We start from the raw sequence: 13,780 nt of genomic DNA, 5'->3' as shown, positions 1-13,780 counted from the left end.
TCTGCCCCTCAGCAGGCCGCTGGGCCTGCTCTGTGGGTGGTCACAGTTCCCTCTACCTTGCCAGCGCAGGGGGAGGGGGCGGCTCTGCCTCTCAGCAGGCCGCTGCTCCTCTTCTGCTGGTGGGTCGCAGGCCCGCCTACCTTGCAGGAGTGATTGGAAACTCTGTCCCGCCACGGGCCACTCTAGATTCTTAAATATTTGGAAAATATTGAACAGTGATGATCCTTTGATAGTGGATGAAAATGACTTATTCTGTTTTTATAAGGATTTTTTTTTCTGTATGGATTTACATAAAAAGACACCTGCTTGCAAGAATGCTATAGGGAAAAAAGAAATAGGTATAGAGAGTCAACATGGGAAAAAAAAAAAAACAATAGTGAAAAGAGGGTACCTTCTAGGGAAATACTCTGGTCTATATTCTAAAATGATCACAGTGAACCAGAGCCCTGGGTTTGATGACTAGCACCACAAGAAACAAACAAAAAAAAAATAGGATTATAAGGAGAATGTAATTCTGTTTGCAGAACCTAAGGAGAAAAGAATGTCTGCCAGTTTTTACTGCCTGGCTTAGCAAAATTACTGCAGCCCCAAGTAAAGAAAAGGGAATTAACATAGGGGTGTGTTGGGCACGGTGGTGCACACCGCAGCTCAGGAGGCTGAGGCAGGAGCACCGCGGGTTCAAAGCCAGCCTCAGCAATGGTGAGGTGCTAAGCAACTCAGTGAGACCCTGTCTCTAAATAAAATACCAAATAGGGCTGGGGATGAGGCTCAGTGCCACATCTGAGTTCAATCCCTAGTAACAAAAACAAAAAACAAAACTAGGGGTGGCTATTTTTTCTAATCTCTAGCTTTGATGTCACACTAATAGTGAAAATAAGCCTTGACTTATGTATCCACAGGATTGAAAAAATCAAATATGATGAGAAGTGACAATGCTCTTAGCTATCCTACTTTTTGTTACTTTTTCTGACAAGTGATAGCTTTGTGCACAGGAGAATCTCACTTGGCCCTTCTGACAATCAGTTGGAGGGAGTGGAATTTAGGGAACAATGCCTGAGGCAATCCAAATGATAAAATTATTAATATTTTTATAAGTTGCAGGAAGTGCATATGACACTTAAAGTTTCCTATTGCAGAAGCTTCAATACAAAAAGATCAAGCAATTAAATGAAAAGGGAAAAAGGTACACTCTTACATTGTCAGTAGGAATGCAAATTGGTGCAACCCTTCTGGAAAGCAATGTGGAGATTCCTCAGGAATCTTGAAATGGAACCACCATTTGACCCAGTTATTCTAGTCCTCGGCATATACCCAAAGGACTTAAAAATCAGCATACTACAGTGATGCAGCCACATTAATGTTTATAGCAGCTCAATTCATAATAGCCAAGCACCTAGGAAACAACCTAGGTGCTCTTCAACAGATGAATGGATAAAGAAATTGTGGTAAATATACACAATGGAATATTACTCTGCCATAAAAAGAATGAAATTATAGCATTTGCTTGTAAATAGATAGAACTGGAGACTATCATGCTAAGTGAAATAAACCAATCCCAAAAATCCAAAGGCTGAATGATCTCTGCGATATTCAGAAGCTAACACACAATAAAGGGAGGTGGAGAATAAAAGTTTATTGGATTAGACCAAGGGGAAAGAAGGGAGGGGAGGGGGATGGGAATAGGGAAGGCAATAGAAAGAATTGGACAGAACTTTCCTCTGTTCATATATGAATACACGACCAGTGAAACTCCACATCATGTACAACCACAAGAATTAAATCCTAATTAGAATAGTTATTCTCCGTGTATGTATGTCAAAGTACACTCATCTGTCATAAATATCTAAAAAGAAAAAATCAAAAAGAAAAAGAACATATTTGACCTGTACATCTCCATTTGAACTACAGTCCCGAGTCCCCAAACAGACACTTGTATCCCTGCAGGTGATACAGACAATTCCAACAGCTCTAAGTCCATGAGGAAGGTAAATGCTTTCTCTTTCAACTAAAAAATATCCTCCTGACTTTCTGTATTATGTGTGGGTTCTCTAAGTGGAGATACTTTACAGATAGCCAGAAGTCCTGTTTGGATGGAAATTCATCAACCTCATCCCCAAGCTACCTGATTGCCAATGGTATGTGTCTTACCTGTCTGAACCAGGGGCTGACTTTAAACTGCGAAAATGTTGGCTGTCGAAATCCAAGCTGTAGCTCCGCCCACTTTCAGTTTTTGGAGTTATGATTTCTCCTCTGGTTGCTGATCTGAACTTGCTAAGTAGAAATCTGAAATTATATATATTTATAGGTATTTAAAAGTAAGATAAAGAAGTATTTAAAGATATTTCAAGAATATAATTCCTACTAAATTATGTTATGTGCATTATAAATACATCCCAATGATCCCCACTATTATGTGTATTATAATGCATTAATAAAAACACAATACAAAGAATAAAATTCCTAGTACTTTCTATTTTTTTTGGGGGGGAGGGCGAGGTACCAGGCATTGAACTCAGGGGCACTTGGCCACTGAGCCACATCCCTAGCCCTATTTTGTATTTTATTTAGAGACAGGGTCTCACTGAGTTGCTTAGCACCTCACTAAATTGCTGAGGCTGGCTTTGAACACAGGATCCTCCTGCCTCAGCATCTGGAGTCGCTGGGATTACAGGCATGCTCCCCCACACCTGGCTTCCTAGTACTTTGAATAATAAATAGTTCTTCAGTAAAGAAGCCCTAGGCCTCAGGCATTCTGGGGAGTCCCAGTACTTCTGCAGTATAGTGTCATTGGTGGTAAGGTAGAAGGGTGTGACATTCTCCCAGGACCATTCTACCTGCTGGTAAGCCAGGACTCTGTCCCTGCTAAGCAAAAGACCACCTATATAGGGAACTCAGCACTATAACCTGGGAAGGGAAAATATCACTTGGCCTGGACATATGTGCAGAATAGATTGCTCACACTCACGTGGCTCAGAGAGGGGGCTAATTCTTTGAGACAAACTGAGGTAGCAACTTGTTAGACTGCATCTCCATGATAGCAGTGACTGCCTTTCTCATTCCCTACCACTTTCTCTGAGCCTAGAATGATACGTGGCACATATTAGAACCAATAAATTCTTGTGGAATGAGTGACTAAACTCATGTGGTGGAAGCCATCTATATCTTCCACGACATTTCTTCCTATGATAACTAAGTTTGAATAATGGAGTGCCTCATGTTAGATGAACTCTTATTGAATTCGCATTTTACTAAATTATTTGAAACTTAAACAGAAATAGCTTTTCAGGAACCCTGATTCAAACACTGATATTACAGAGGGCCCCAAACATGGCAATTTCCAAGAGCAATTTAATAATAATAATAAAAAGGCTATAATATTCTTTGGGGGGATGGCTTTGGGAAAGACCAGTTAACTTACTTTACATTCAACAGTTTTCTAGGGGAAAAGTGGATTCCAAAGGTACTGGCAGGATCTTAATAGAATCTGCTAAGTTGTCTCTGCTTCAAAGAACCCCAGAAGTGTCACTGTCAATTGTCAGAAGCTTCAATCTACTGGAAAATTGATTTTTTTTGTGAGAATGGCACTAATATAATGTCAGTTTATGCTGCTCTGAGAACCACCTCGTGCATGTCCCCACCTGTGCACCTCTCTTTAATGTCTCTTCTGCCGGAAATCATTCTTCCTCCCTTTTGATATCCTGAGCTCCATCCATCTGTCAAGGTCCACATTTTTTTTTGTTTTTAAATTGTATTTATTTGTTCATTTTAGTTCTTATGGACCTTTATTTTATTTATATGTGGTGCTGAGAATCGAACCCAGTGCCTCACATATTCGAGGCAAGCGCTCTGCCACTAAATTACAACCCCATCCCCCAAAATTTTTGCAGGGGTGTTACTGGGGATTGAACTCAGGGGCATTCGACCACTGAGCCCCTCCCCAGCCCTATTTTGCATTTTATTTAGAGAAAGGGTCTCACTGAGTTGCTTAGCACCTCGCCATTGCTGAGGCTGGCTTTGAACTCAAGATCCTCCTGCCTCAGCCTCCCAAGCCACTGGGATTACAAGAATGTGCCACTGCACTTGGCTACAATTTGATGTCTTTCTTGCTAGCTCCCATTACCCCATCAAGCAGGAATTTATTATTTAGCTACTCACTTAATAGTGAGTAAGTTAATAGCCTTATGACATCTCTTGGGATTTATTAACACTCTGCCTTGTTTAGAGAAGCTTTTGGCAACTCATATTGCTATTTTATATTTTCCTGAAATTCTTTTTATACTTATTATTATTTTGGGTACCAGGGATTAAACCCAGGGGTACTTGACCACTGAGCCAATTCCCAGCACTATTTTGTATTTTATTTAGAGATAGGGTCTCACTGATTTGCTTTTGCTGAGGCTGGTTTTGAACTCATGATTCTCCTGCCTCAGCCTCCTGTGCTGCTGGGATTACAGGCGTGCACCACCACGCCAGGATTAGTTTTTATTTTGAGACATGGTCTCACTAAATTATCTAGGCTGACCTAGAACTTGCAACATCTCTGCCTCAGTCTCCTGAGTTGCTGGGATTTCAGATGTGTGCCACCAAACTAAATAGATGTTATATTCTTTGAAGACCAAGAACCATCGATGCCAGTTTTCAGTTTCAGCAGGGCCCAGCTGAGAGTCATGAATGAGTCAGGATTTGCATAATTCATTGTGCTGGTGGGTTACTTACTGTCTGTCAGCTCAAAACTCTACTTAACTCTGCAACCTAGTCTGTGATGCTTGGGCTGGGATCTGCAAATGGTAGCTCCTAGCAGCATCTGGGGGCTCTGAATCACATATTCAATCAACCACTGATTGTTTTTCAGGAATCGGGAACTATGCTAGATATTGCAACACAAAAGCAAAGAAGCCACTGGTCTAGCACTGAAACAGCTTACAATTAAGAGTGGGAATGGGAAGGTCAGAGTGTAATGGAAAGAGTGATGCAGAGGCACAAGGCATTGTGGGAGTCCTGAGATGAGATAAATGGATTCAATGTGAGATGAAGGATTGATACCTGGGATAGGATATTTGGGAGACTTTGGATTTTCTTTCCCATTCATCTCTGCTAAGTAATGAAGATGTGGTTAATCAAGAGTGTTTGAGTTAGATGACATTTAGAGTTCAATCCCACTCAGAGTTCAGGATTCTAAAAAAAAAAAAAAGAAAAGAAAATCCCAGACTTGTTTTTAGAGCCAGATAAAGGCTGAGACACGGTCAGCATTTCAGGCTGCCTTCTGCTGAGACAATGAAGCATGGTACCTGGAAAGGATCATAACGTGACTTGGCACATATTAGAACTCTTGCTACTTTGGCCACAAAACTGTCCAATAGCTGCCTCAGAAACAAAGACTACAAAGTACAGAGCTGAGACAGAGCAATTTGCCTTTTGATCCTCAGAGTCTGCATGGGGCTGACTCTTCTAGATGAATTCTCTTATCCCCAGGTCACCTGTGCCTTCTGGCATCTTGGTGCCCTGTGTATCTCCCATTGCTGTGTTTAGTACTTGACACATGTATTTGCTTTCTGAATTCAGTTGAGGTGGCTAAATGTTGTTGTTGTTGTTTTCTCCTTAAAGAAGCCTGAATTTTAAACAGGGGATAAAATGTGTGAAGCTCAAATAAGATATCTCTGATTTGAGTGTATCAGTGCTCAGGTTGGTGGGGAGGAGCATCCTACAACAAAGGTAGTCGTCACCTGTTTATAGACAATACTCTTCCTGACATAAAACCTTCTACCTAGAAGTAATGCGAGCAGATATGTGAAAAGAAAGAACTCATACATGCTTTATTTACCAAAAGTGGAAAGTAATTAAAAATGCATTTCCTGAGAAGAATGCTAAGAAAATGTTACTTCAGTTGAGTCTCTGGCCCTCCTCAGGGTCACTGAAGCGATAACAGACTTGAAAAACAAAGGAGTCTTTATTTCAGAGATGACTGAAATAAAAATTCAATTTTCCCCTCAATAAGCTGTTTCTTACCCCTTTCTCTTGGGCCCATCATGGCTGGATTTCTGCCCAACAGAAGGCGAAGTGTCTGATTTCTCCACATCCTGGCGGGTTTGTTCTTGGCTTCGTACTTCTTCAGATCCTCATTAAAAACAATCAGAAGACAAGTTTACACACAAAATGGCCAGAGATGAGAACAAATTTCTTTTTTTCTTCTTCTTTTAAAATATTTGAGATTTTTCTTTTCTTTTCTTTTCTTTCTTTCTTTCTTTCTTCACTGGGGATTGAACCCAGGGATGCTTTACACTGAACTACATCCCCAACCCATGATTTTTTTTTTTTTTGGTACCTGGGACTGAACTCAGGGGCATTGAACCACTGAGCCATATCTCCAGCCCTATTTTGTTTAGAGACAGGGTCTCACTGAGTTGCTTAGCACCTCGCCATTGCTGAGGCTGGCTTTGAACTCGTGATCCTTCTGCCTCAGCCTCCCAAACCGCTGGGATTACAGGCATGCACCACTAGGCCAGCCACAGCCCTTGTTTTTAATTGATTGATTGATTCATTGATTGATTTGAGATCGGGTCTCGATAAGTTGCTTAGGGCCTTGTTAAGTTGCTGAGGGTGGCCTCAAACTTGCAATCCCCCTGTCTCAGACTGTTGATTCGCATGGATTAAAGGTGTGTGTCACCATGCCCAATGAATGCAAATTTCTATTCTGCAGCCACTGTCCCACAAAGATTCTTGTGCTAATCCAGAAAAGTAAATGCAGAGTAAATGGCAATGACATTCCCACCCCAAATTGCTCAGGTACACAGTTATTTCTAACTTGTTGAAATATTATAGAATTAACTAAGGACTAAGATCAGGACTCATCTATGGGAGGTTTGCTGGGATAAGCTTTCCGGGGGAAGGAATACATCAACCCTCTATAGGGAAGAGAAGTCTGGGTTCATGACAACTTCAAATCTGTAGAAGCTGAGTTTTAGCATGAGATTATAGTAACGATAACCTCACTTCTGAGCACATAAGTCAGTCATCCTGGGAAGGCACCTGTTCCCCATTTGTGAAAGCCCTTCCTGGAAAGTGCCACACCCAGAAGTGGCAATGGAATCAGTTGCAGGGCTCCCGGTGCAGTCAGCCAGACTTAAAAGCAAGGGTACTAGTCTCCTATCTATGAAAGATGAGATTGTGTAGGGATAGGCCAGAAGATGCCTGTCTACTGGACACGAGAAACATGCTCCTAAGGACAAATTGTACTTAATATTTAACCAATTAAGTTGTAGTTTGTAAGCATTCTGAAGGTGTTATTTGCATTTGGGGCCAGTATAATTCTTCATTGAGAGAAACTGTCCTATGCATTTCTGGTCATTTAGCATCTCTGGCTCCTGCCTACTAAATACCATCAACCCAACCTAGTTGTTGTGGCAACTAGAAATGCCCCTTTGCATTTTTTTTTCTTCTATCCTTTTTTCTTTTTTTTTAAGCATCAGAAATTTATTGGTTGCTCAAAACATTACATTGATCTTGACATATCATATATCATACATTTGTTTCANTCCCTCTACCCCATCTACCATAACTCATTTCTCTCACTCTCTCTTATTTATTTATTTATTTACTTTTTCCTCCCCTTCGCCTCACATCCTCTTATATGTAATTTTGTATAACAATGAGGGTCTCCTTCCCTCTTCCATGCAATTCCCCTTCTCTCTCCCATTCCCTCCCACCTCTCCTCCCTGTTTGATGGTAATCTTCTCATGCTCTTCCTCCCTGCTCTGTTTTGAGTCGCCCCCCCTTATATCAAAGAAGACATTCGGCATTTGTTTTAAGGGATTGGCTGACTTCACTTAACATAATCTGCTCCTTTGCATTTCTAAATGCTCCTGTTTGGGGAACAAGAATGCAGTGCACAGTATCAATGCTTTGTCAAGAACCAAGGATTAGCTGGGTACAGTGGAGCAGGCCTGTAATCCCAGCGACTCTGGAGCCTGAGGCAGGAGGATCGTAAGTTCAAGGCCAGCTTCAGCAACAGCGAGGCCCTGAGCAACTCAGTGAGACCCTGTCTCTAAATAAAATACAAAATAGGGCTGAGGATGGGTTCAGTGGTTAAGTCCCCTGGGTTCAATCCCTGGTACTCCCCCCCCCCAAAAAAAAAAAAAAACCCAAGGATTAGAAAAAGTATCATTTAAATAAAATACATCTGAAACAAAACTTGTTGAAAAAAAATCAAGAATTGCTTTCACAATGTGGATCATTTAATTCACTTGTTTTATGTTACTTTCTTGGCTATTTAGTAAAATATTAGAAGTTCATCAGAAAGAGAAGTGTCTGTGATGAAGATAAATGGCTCCTTTGAAGCCCTCAGCATGTTAGATTTATGGAAAATCACTATGAATTTTATTTTTCACTGTATTCCTTTTTTTGTATGAATTACATATTTTGATTCCATGCTACCAAGGTGTGAAATAACCTTAGGGAGTCAGAAAATTTAGCTGTGCTCATTTTCTACATAACACAGGGAGGTTATTTAGCATGCCAAAATAAAGATGAGAACAGTTTTGAAAGTAAATCATTGCTTTAGTTACCTGGACTTCTTCTTAAGATGGACTGCCGGACAACATCAGTGCCCAGAACATTCACTTGCTTGAAACGCTTTGCCTTTTCTTCAAAGAACCATTCACCAGTTATAATCCTTAGCTGCCTTCTCAAGGGAAAAGGGGAGAGTATTAAAATTTGATTATTCAGCTGCATAATTAACTCTCTAAAACATCTAATGAAGTAAAAATAGCTACTTAAGGAGTCGATCTCAATCTCTGTAGTATTTTATAATGACAATAAAAGACACTACTGTATTAATCAAATATACGTATACAATCTGCTAGGTACTTGTTAATGACTCTTCATACTTGTTCTGTTTTGATTCATAACAACTTGTGTAAATCTCCATTTTTATAGCTGAGGAAACAGAAACCTACATCAATAAAAAAAATGGCATATCTCACATAACGTAGCTGGTAAATATTAGAGCTAGAGTCCCCTCCCAAATAGTCTGGTTTAGGGCTCATGTTTTTTCTTACCTGCTACATTACTGGGGAGAAATAATAATAATAATTACTACTACTACTACTACTACTACTACTACTACTACTACTACTACAACAATACCAGGAATTGAAACCCAGGGTGCCTAACCACTGAGCAACACCCCCACCCTTTATATTTTATTTATATTTTTGGTACCAGGGATTGAACTCGGGGCACTCAAATACTGAGCCACATCCACAACCTTATTTTGTATTTTTTAAAATATATTTTTTTAGTTGTAGTTGGACACAATTCCTTTATTTTATTTATTTTTTTTTATTTTTATGTGATGCTGAGGATCAAACCCAGCGCTTCACATGTGCTAGGTGAGCACTCTACTGATGAGCCACAATCCCAGCCATATTTTTTTTTAAGAGACAGGGTCTTGCTAAGTTGCTTAAGTCCTCTCTAAACTGCTGAGGCTGGCTTTGAACTTGTGGTCCTCCTGCCTCTGCCTCCTGAGCAGCTAGGTTTACAGGGGTGTGCCACTATACCAGGCAGGGGAATGATCTTTGATGTAAGCAATGAGGAACAAGTGAAGATTCCAAATGATACAGGGATTACAATTAGATTCAAATTTAAATTTTCTTTTTTTCCCCTTTTTTTCTTCTCTTTTGGTTTGTTTGTTTGGTGCTGGGGATGGAACCCAGGGCCTTGAACCTGCTAGGCAAATGCTCTACCTCTGAACTACACCCCAGCCTAGAAAGATTTCTTGATGTAACATGAACGCTGGATTACAGTGGAGAATAAAGACAGGTTGGCCATTGTAGTAGCCCAGGAGGGAGGGGGCAGAACCCATGCTAGGACAATGGCCAGACTAATAGACACGTTCAAAATGCAGGTGGTAGAAGAGCCTGCTTGGATTTTGCCATCAATTGAAAGTTAAGATGGGAAAGGATCTTTGAGTAGCCCTTTCCATCTTTTAAGCCTTACCTGCAATAACTATGTGAAATCATCTCCCATCTTCCCTCCTGAAATGCCTATTACCCTCTTCTTCATTTGCACTTCTCCTCTGACCTAAAACATTTTAAACTTTATTTTAGAGTCTTTTCGATACCTACTGGGCTCTAAGCTCCCTGAGAGACAATTTCTGTCTGATTCATCTTTCTCCCTGGTACCCAGAAGAGAGTTTTTCATAAACTGTGCTCTCAAGTACTACTTTAAAAATGAATGATTGACTGCTCCCCACCACTTTAACACATTACTCTTTTCACATCCTCACAGCCCTCAGTACTATCAGTGGCATGAGGGCAAGAATCTTGGCTGTGTTGTTCACCATCTCTAGGAGAAGTACTTGGCACTGTGCTTAGTAAATATTTGTGGAATGAATTAAGACATCTAGAATTCAACCTATAGCAGCTGTGCTGCTATAAAATCTATTTTGAGCCAGGTATGGCTGCACACGCTTGTAATTCCAGTGACTTGGGAGGCTGAGGCAGGAGAATCGCAAGTTGGAGGCCAGCCTCAGCAAATTAGCGACACCTTGTCTCAAAATAAAAAATAAAAAAGGCTGGGGATGTGGCTCAGTGGTAAAGAATCCCTGGGTTCAATCTCCAGTACTGTGATAAATAAAGTCTATTTTCAAGCTTACAAAGAGAATTTTAACAATCACAGAAGTCATTCGGTAGTCTAAACAGATTTCTAATTAAAAACGAAGAAATGTATTTAGCTACTTAGGGAACATTCTGAGAATTGTAAATAGGCCTGTGCGACTAGGGTAAAGAGTTTGTGGAGGAGTATTGTGGGAAAGTGAGGTTGAAAGGTAGGCTTGGGGCCATGTAATGGAAGTCTGAATACTATACAAAGGAGCCAGAATGTCACTGTGGAGGCGATGGGGTACTCAGGCAGTTTTTCTAAAGTTCAGATTGGATATTGTAATCTATGGAGAAATATAAGAGAAATCAAAAGAACCAAGCAGGCCAATTAAGAAGTTATTGCAATAGTCACGATAGGAAATGATGAAGATATAAATCAGGGTTTCATGGGGATGAGGGGTAAAAAGAAGGATAAAGATCCTTCAACCATTGAAGATGAGATTAGCAAGAACTGGTGATAAGTTGAATGTGATGGCTGAGAAAAGAAACAGAGCAAATAGAGGTATCTAGCCTGAGAGTATTATATCCACAAAGTTTAGCAATTGGTTGGATTATACATCAACAGCTGGATGGCAAATATAAAAATCCAGAAAAAAATATGTCACCTTTGTTCCCCACAGCAATTACCATGAAATCCTTCCGAATATAAGTGAGAAAGGCAAGTTATACACGGAACAAAGTTCCAATACTAAGGAAAAAAGTAAAAATGTCAACCTTGGAGAAAGCATTCATTGAAAGGTGAGACTATAGCATGTCCAACTCAGGTTTACTCCCAAGTGACTATATCACCTATTGAGAAGCACAGACTGTTGTTAGGGTATATCCAATCTAAGAAGGTCTAACCTACCAAAACCAAAAGGCTTGAATATGTTAAACTATTTCTGGGTGCAGCTCAAGTGATCTATACATTTATACTTATGTTAGAAATCCAGGAGATAATTGTGGTATTTAAATGCTAAAGATGTCCTCTCAAGATTACTGCCAATCAAACACTAATGTACATACTGATGATATCAGACTTTGCAGATGGAATTAGGTTGCTAATTAGTTGACCTTAGAATAGCAAATGATCCCGGATTATTCCTGTGGGCCCAAGGTAATCACATGAGTCTTTAAAAATAGAGGAAGAAACAGAAGTCAGAAGTCAGATTGCAAATGTGAAGCTCAACATGCTGAGGAGGCTCTAAGATGTGGGGATCTTACAGGCAAGGAATGGAAAGAGAGGCCTCAAGGAATTAAGAGTGGTTCTCAGTTAATAGCCCACAAGGAAATGGCGACTTCATTCATACAGCCACAAGGAACAGGATTCTGCCTACAAGAGTATTCATGGAATTAGGTTCTTCCCAGAGCTGCTTTATAAGAGTTCAATCAGTTGACACCTTGATCTCAGTCTTGTGGAACCAGAAGTAGAAAAATGAGCCAATCCAATCCAGACTTTCAATCTTATGGAATGATCAGATAATAACTTTGTATTGTTTAAAGCTGCCAAATTATGATAATTTGTTAAGCTGACAATAGAAAACTACTATAATAATTAAACATAGTCAAGTATGTATTTTAAAATTTAGCACAGGAAAGATCTGCACACATCACAAGAGGATAATAAGAAAAATCCAGAAGCACAATAGGGTAAAGATGGACACACTGTGGTCTGTGGGTCAAATTCACCCTACCAACCTATTTATGCAAGTTAGGAAATGGTTTTTACATCTTTTTAAATGACTGGGAAAAAAATCCTGAAAGAATATTTCATGACAGATGAAAATTAGATGAAATTCAAAATTTAGTGTGTGTGAGTAAAGTTTTATTGGAAGATAGTGAGGCTTAATTATTTATGTGTTTTTCCTGGCTGTTCATGTGCCTTAACCACAAAGTTGAACAGTTGTAACAGTAGACAATATAGCCCAAAAGGCCTAAAATATTTACTCTCTGGTGTTTTAGGAAAAGAAAAAAGTTTGTCAACCTCTTTAATAAGTCAGGGTTTTCACAGAATGAAAAAGACTAAGAGGAACAATATAGCTCAGTGGTTGAAAACCACCCACTGGTGACATGCCAAGGTCTTAGCTCTTTTTTTTATATATGTTCTTAGGATAAGGTATGGAGTGAATAATATACTGATAAAAGTTTCATGCATGACAGGAGAAAGTGGGACACTTCCAGTATTCATGCCCCAGGAAATGAGCCTCCATATCACCTTTACCACAGACATCTAGAGCTGCCAACACCTAACACAAATAAGATCTTTCTAGAATTGTTAGGCATTACCTTTTGCTATCCTTGTATTTGCTCAACTCAGATATGTGCTTGAGTCATTTGTTACTTTAGAATTTCAAAACATCAGAACAATCTCTTGGGATTATACCTAGTCACCTGTTCAAGTCCTGAAGGTAGATAGAAGCTTGGCAGAATAACAGGAAACTAATACTAATACTAAATGAATTCATACCAGGTATTGTAATCAGGTAATGTACCAAGCACATTATATATGCTATCTCTAATCCTCACAGTGAGACATCAAATAGCTATTATTATTCTCATTTTACAGACAAGGAAAGTAAAGCTCACATGTGTTAAATAATTTGCCAAAAGTTGTAAAGGTGTTACCACAGAGACAGGGTTTCTATTGAAAGCCTATACCCTTTAAGTTTGGAAACATTGTCAGAAGAGAATTTATACCTGCCAACTTTAACAAGGATTTGAGGAGGGGTAAAAACCTACAGAAAGCAAGGAATAACATATTGTGTGTGTGTGTGTGTGTATTTTGAGGGCAGAGTGGACAGAATAAAGAGAGGCAAAGAGAATAGAAAAACCAATGTGACACGTATTATATATTTTATGTCCCTATCTACCATATCAATCTAGTATTTGAAAATCTCAAGGCTTGAAATAGACTCTGTTTCCTCTAAGTTGTACTCTAAAGAATGGGTTTGACTGGATTTACAATGAGTTATACTCACGATTTGTGAATAATGATTACCGAGTATTCAGAATTTGTTAAGTCCTGGTTTTATTTGACATTAAACTCCTGGGACCTCAAACCACTTGGAAACTTATTTCAATGTGAATCCAAGTTAGGTTCTCTTTGGATTTAAAGGGGGAAAATAAGGACTCTTATTCTAAAAAAG

At 39.6% G+C, this 13,780-nt stretch overlaps 1 protein-coding gene across 1 annotated transcript in view; it reads right to left on the bottom strand.

Annotated features, from left to right (window-relative positions):
- Sytl5 (synaptotagmin like 5) overlaps positions 1-13,780 on the bottom strand; it is a 224,669-nt gene that overhangs the window by 46,331 nt on the left and 164,558 nt on the right. Inside the window, exons 5-7 of the mRNA XM_048796389.1 lie at positions 8,562-8,677; positions 6,007-6,115; positions 2,149-2,283 (exon numbers count right to left, since the gene is read on the bottom strand). Coding sequence (XP_048652346.1) covers positions 2,149-2,283; positions 6,007-6,115; positions 8,562-8,677 — 360 coding nt within the window. The remainder of the gene's footprint in view (positions 1-2,148; positions 2,284-6,006; positions 6,116-8,561; positions 8,678-13,780) is intronic.

This window comes from Marmota marmota, unplaced genomic scaffold (assembly GCF_001458135.2).
Source record: "Marmota marmota marmota unplaced genomic scaffold, marMar, whole genome shotgun sequence".
Classification (NCBI taxonomy): Eukaryota; Metazoa; Chordata; class Mammalia; order Rodentia; family Sciuridae; genus Marmota; species Marmota marmota.
This window is presented reverse-complemented; position numbering and strand designations above follow the sequence as displayed.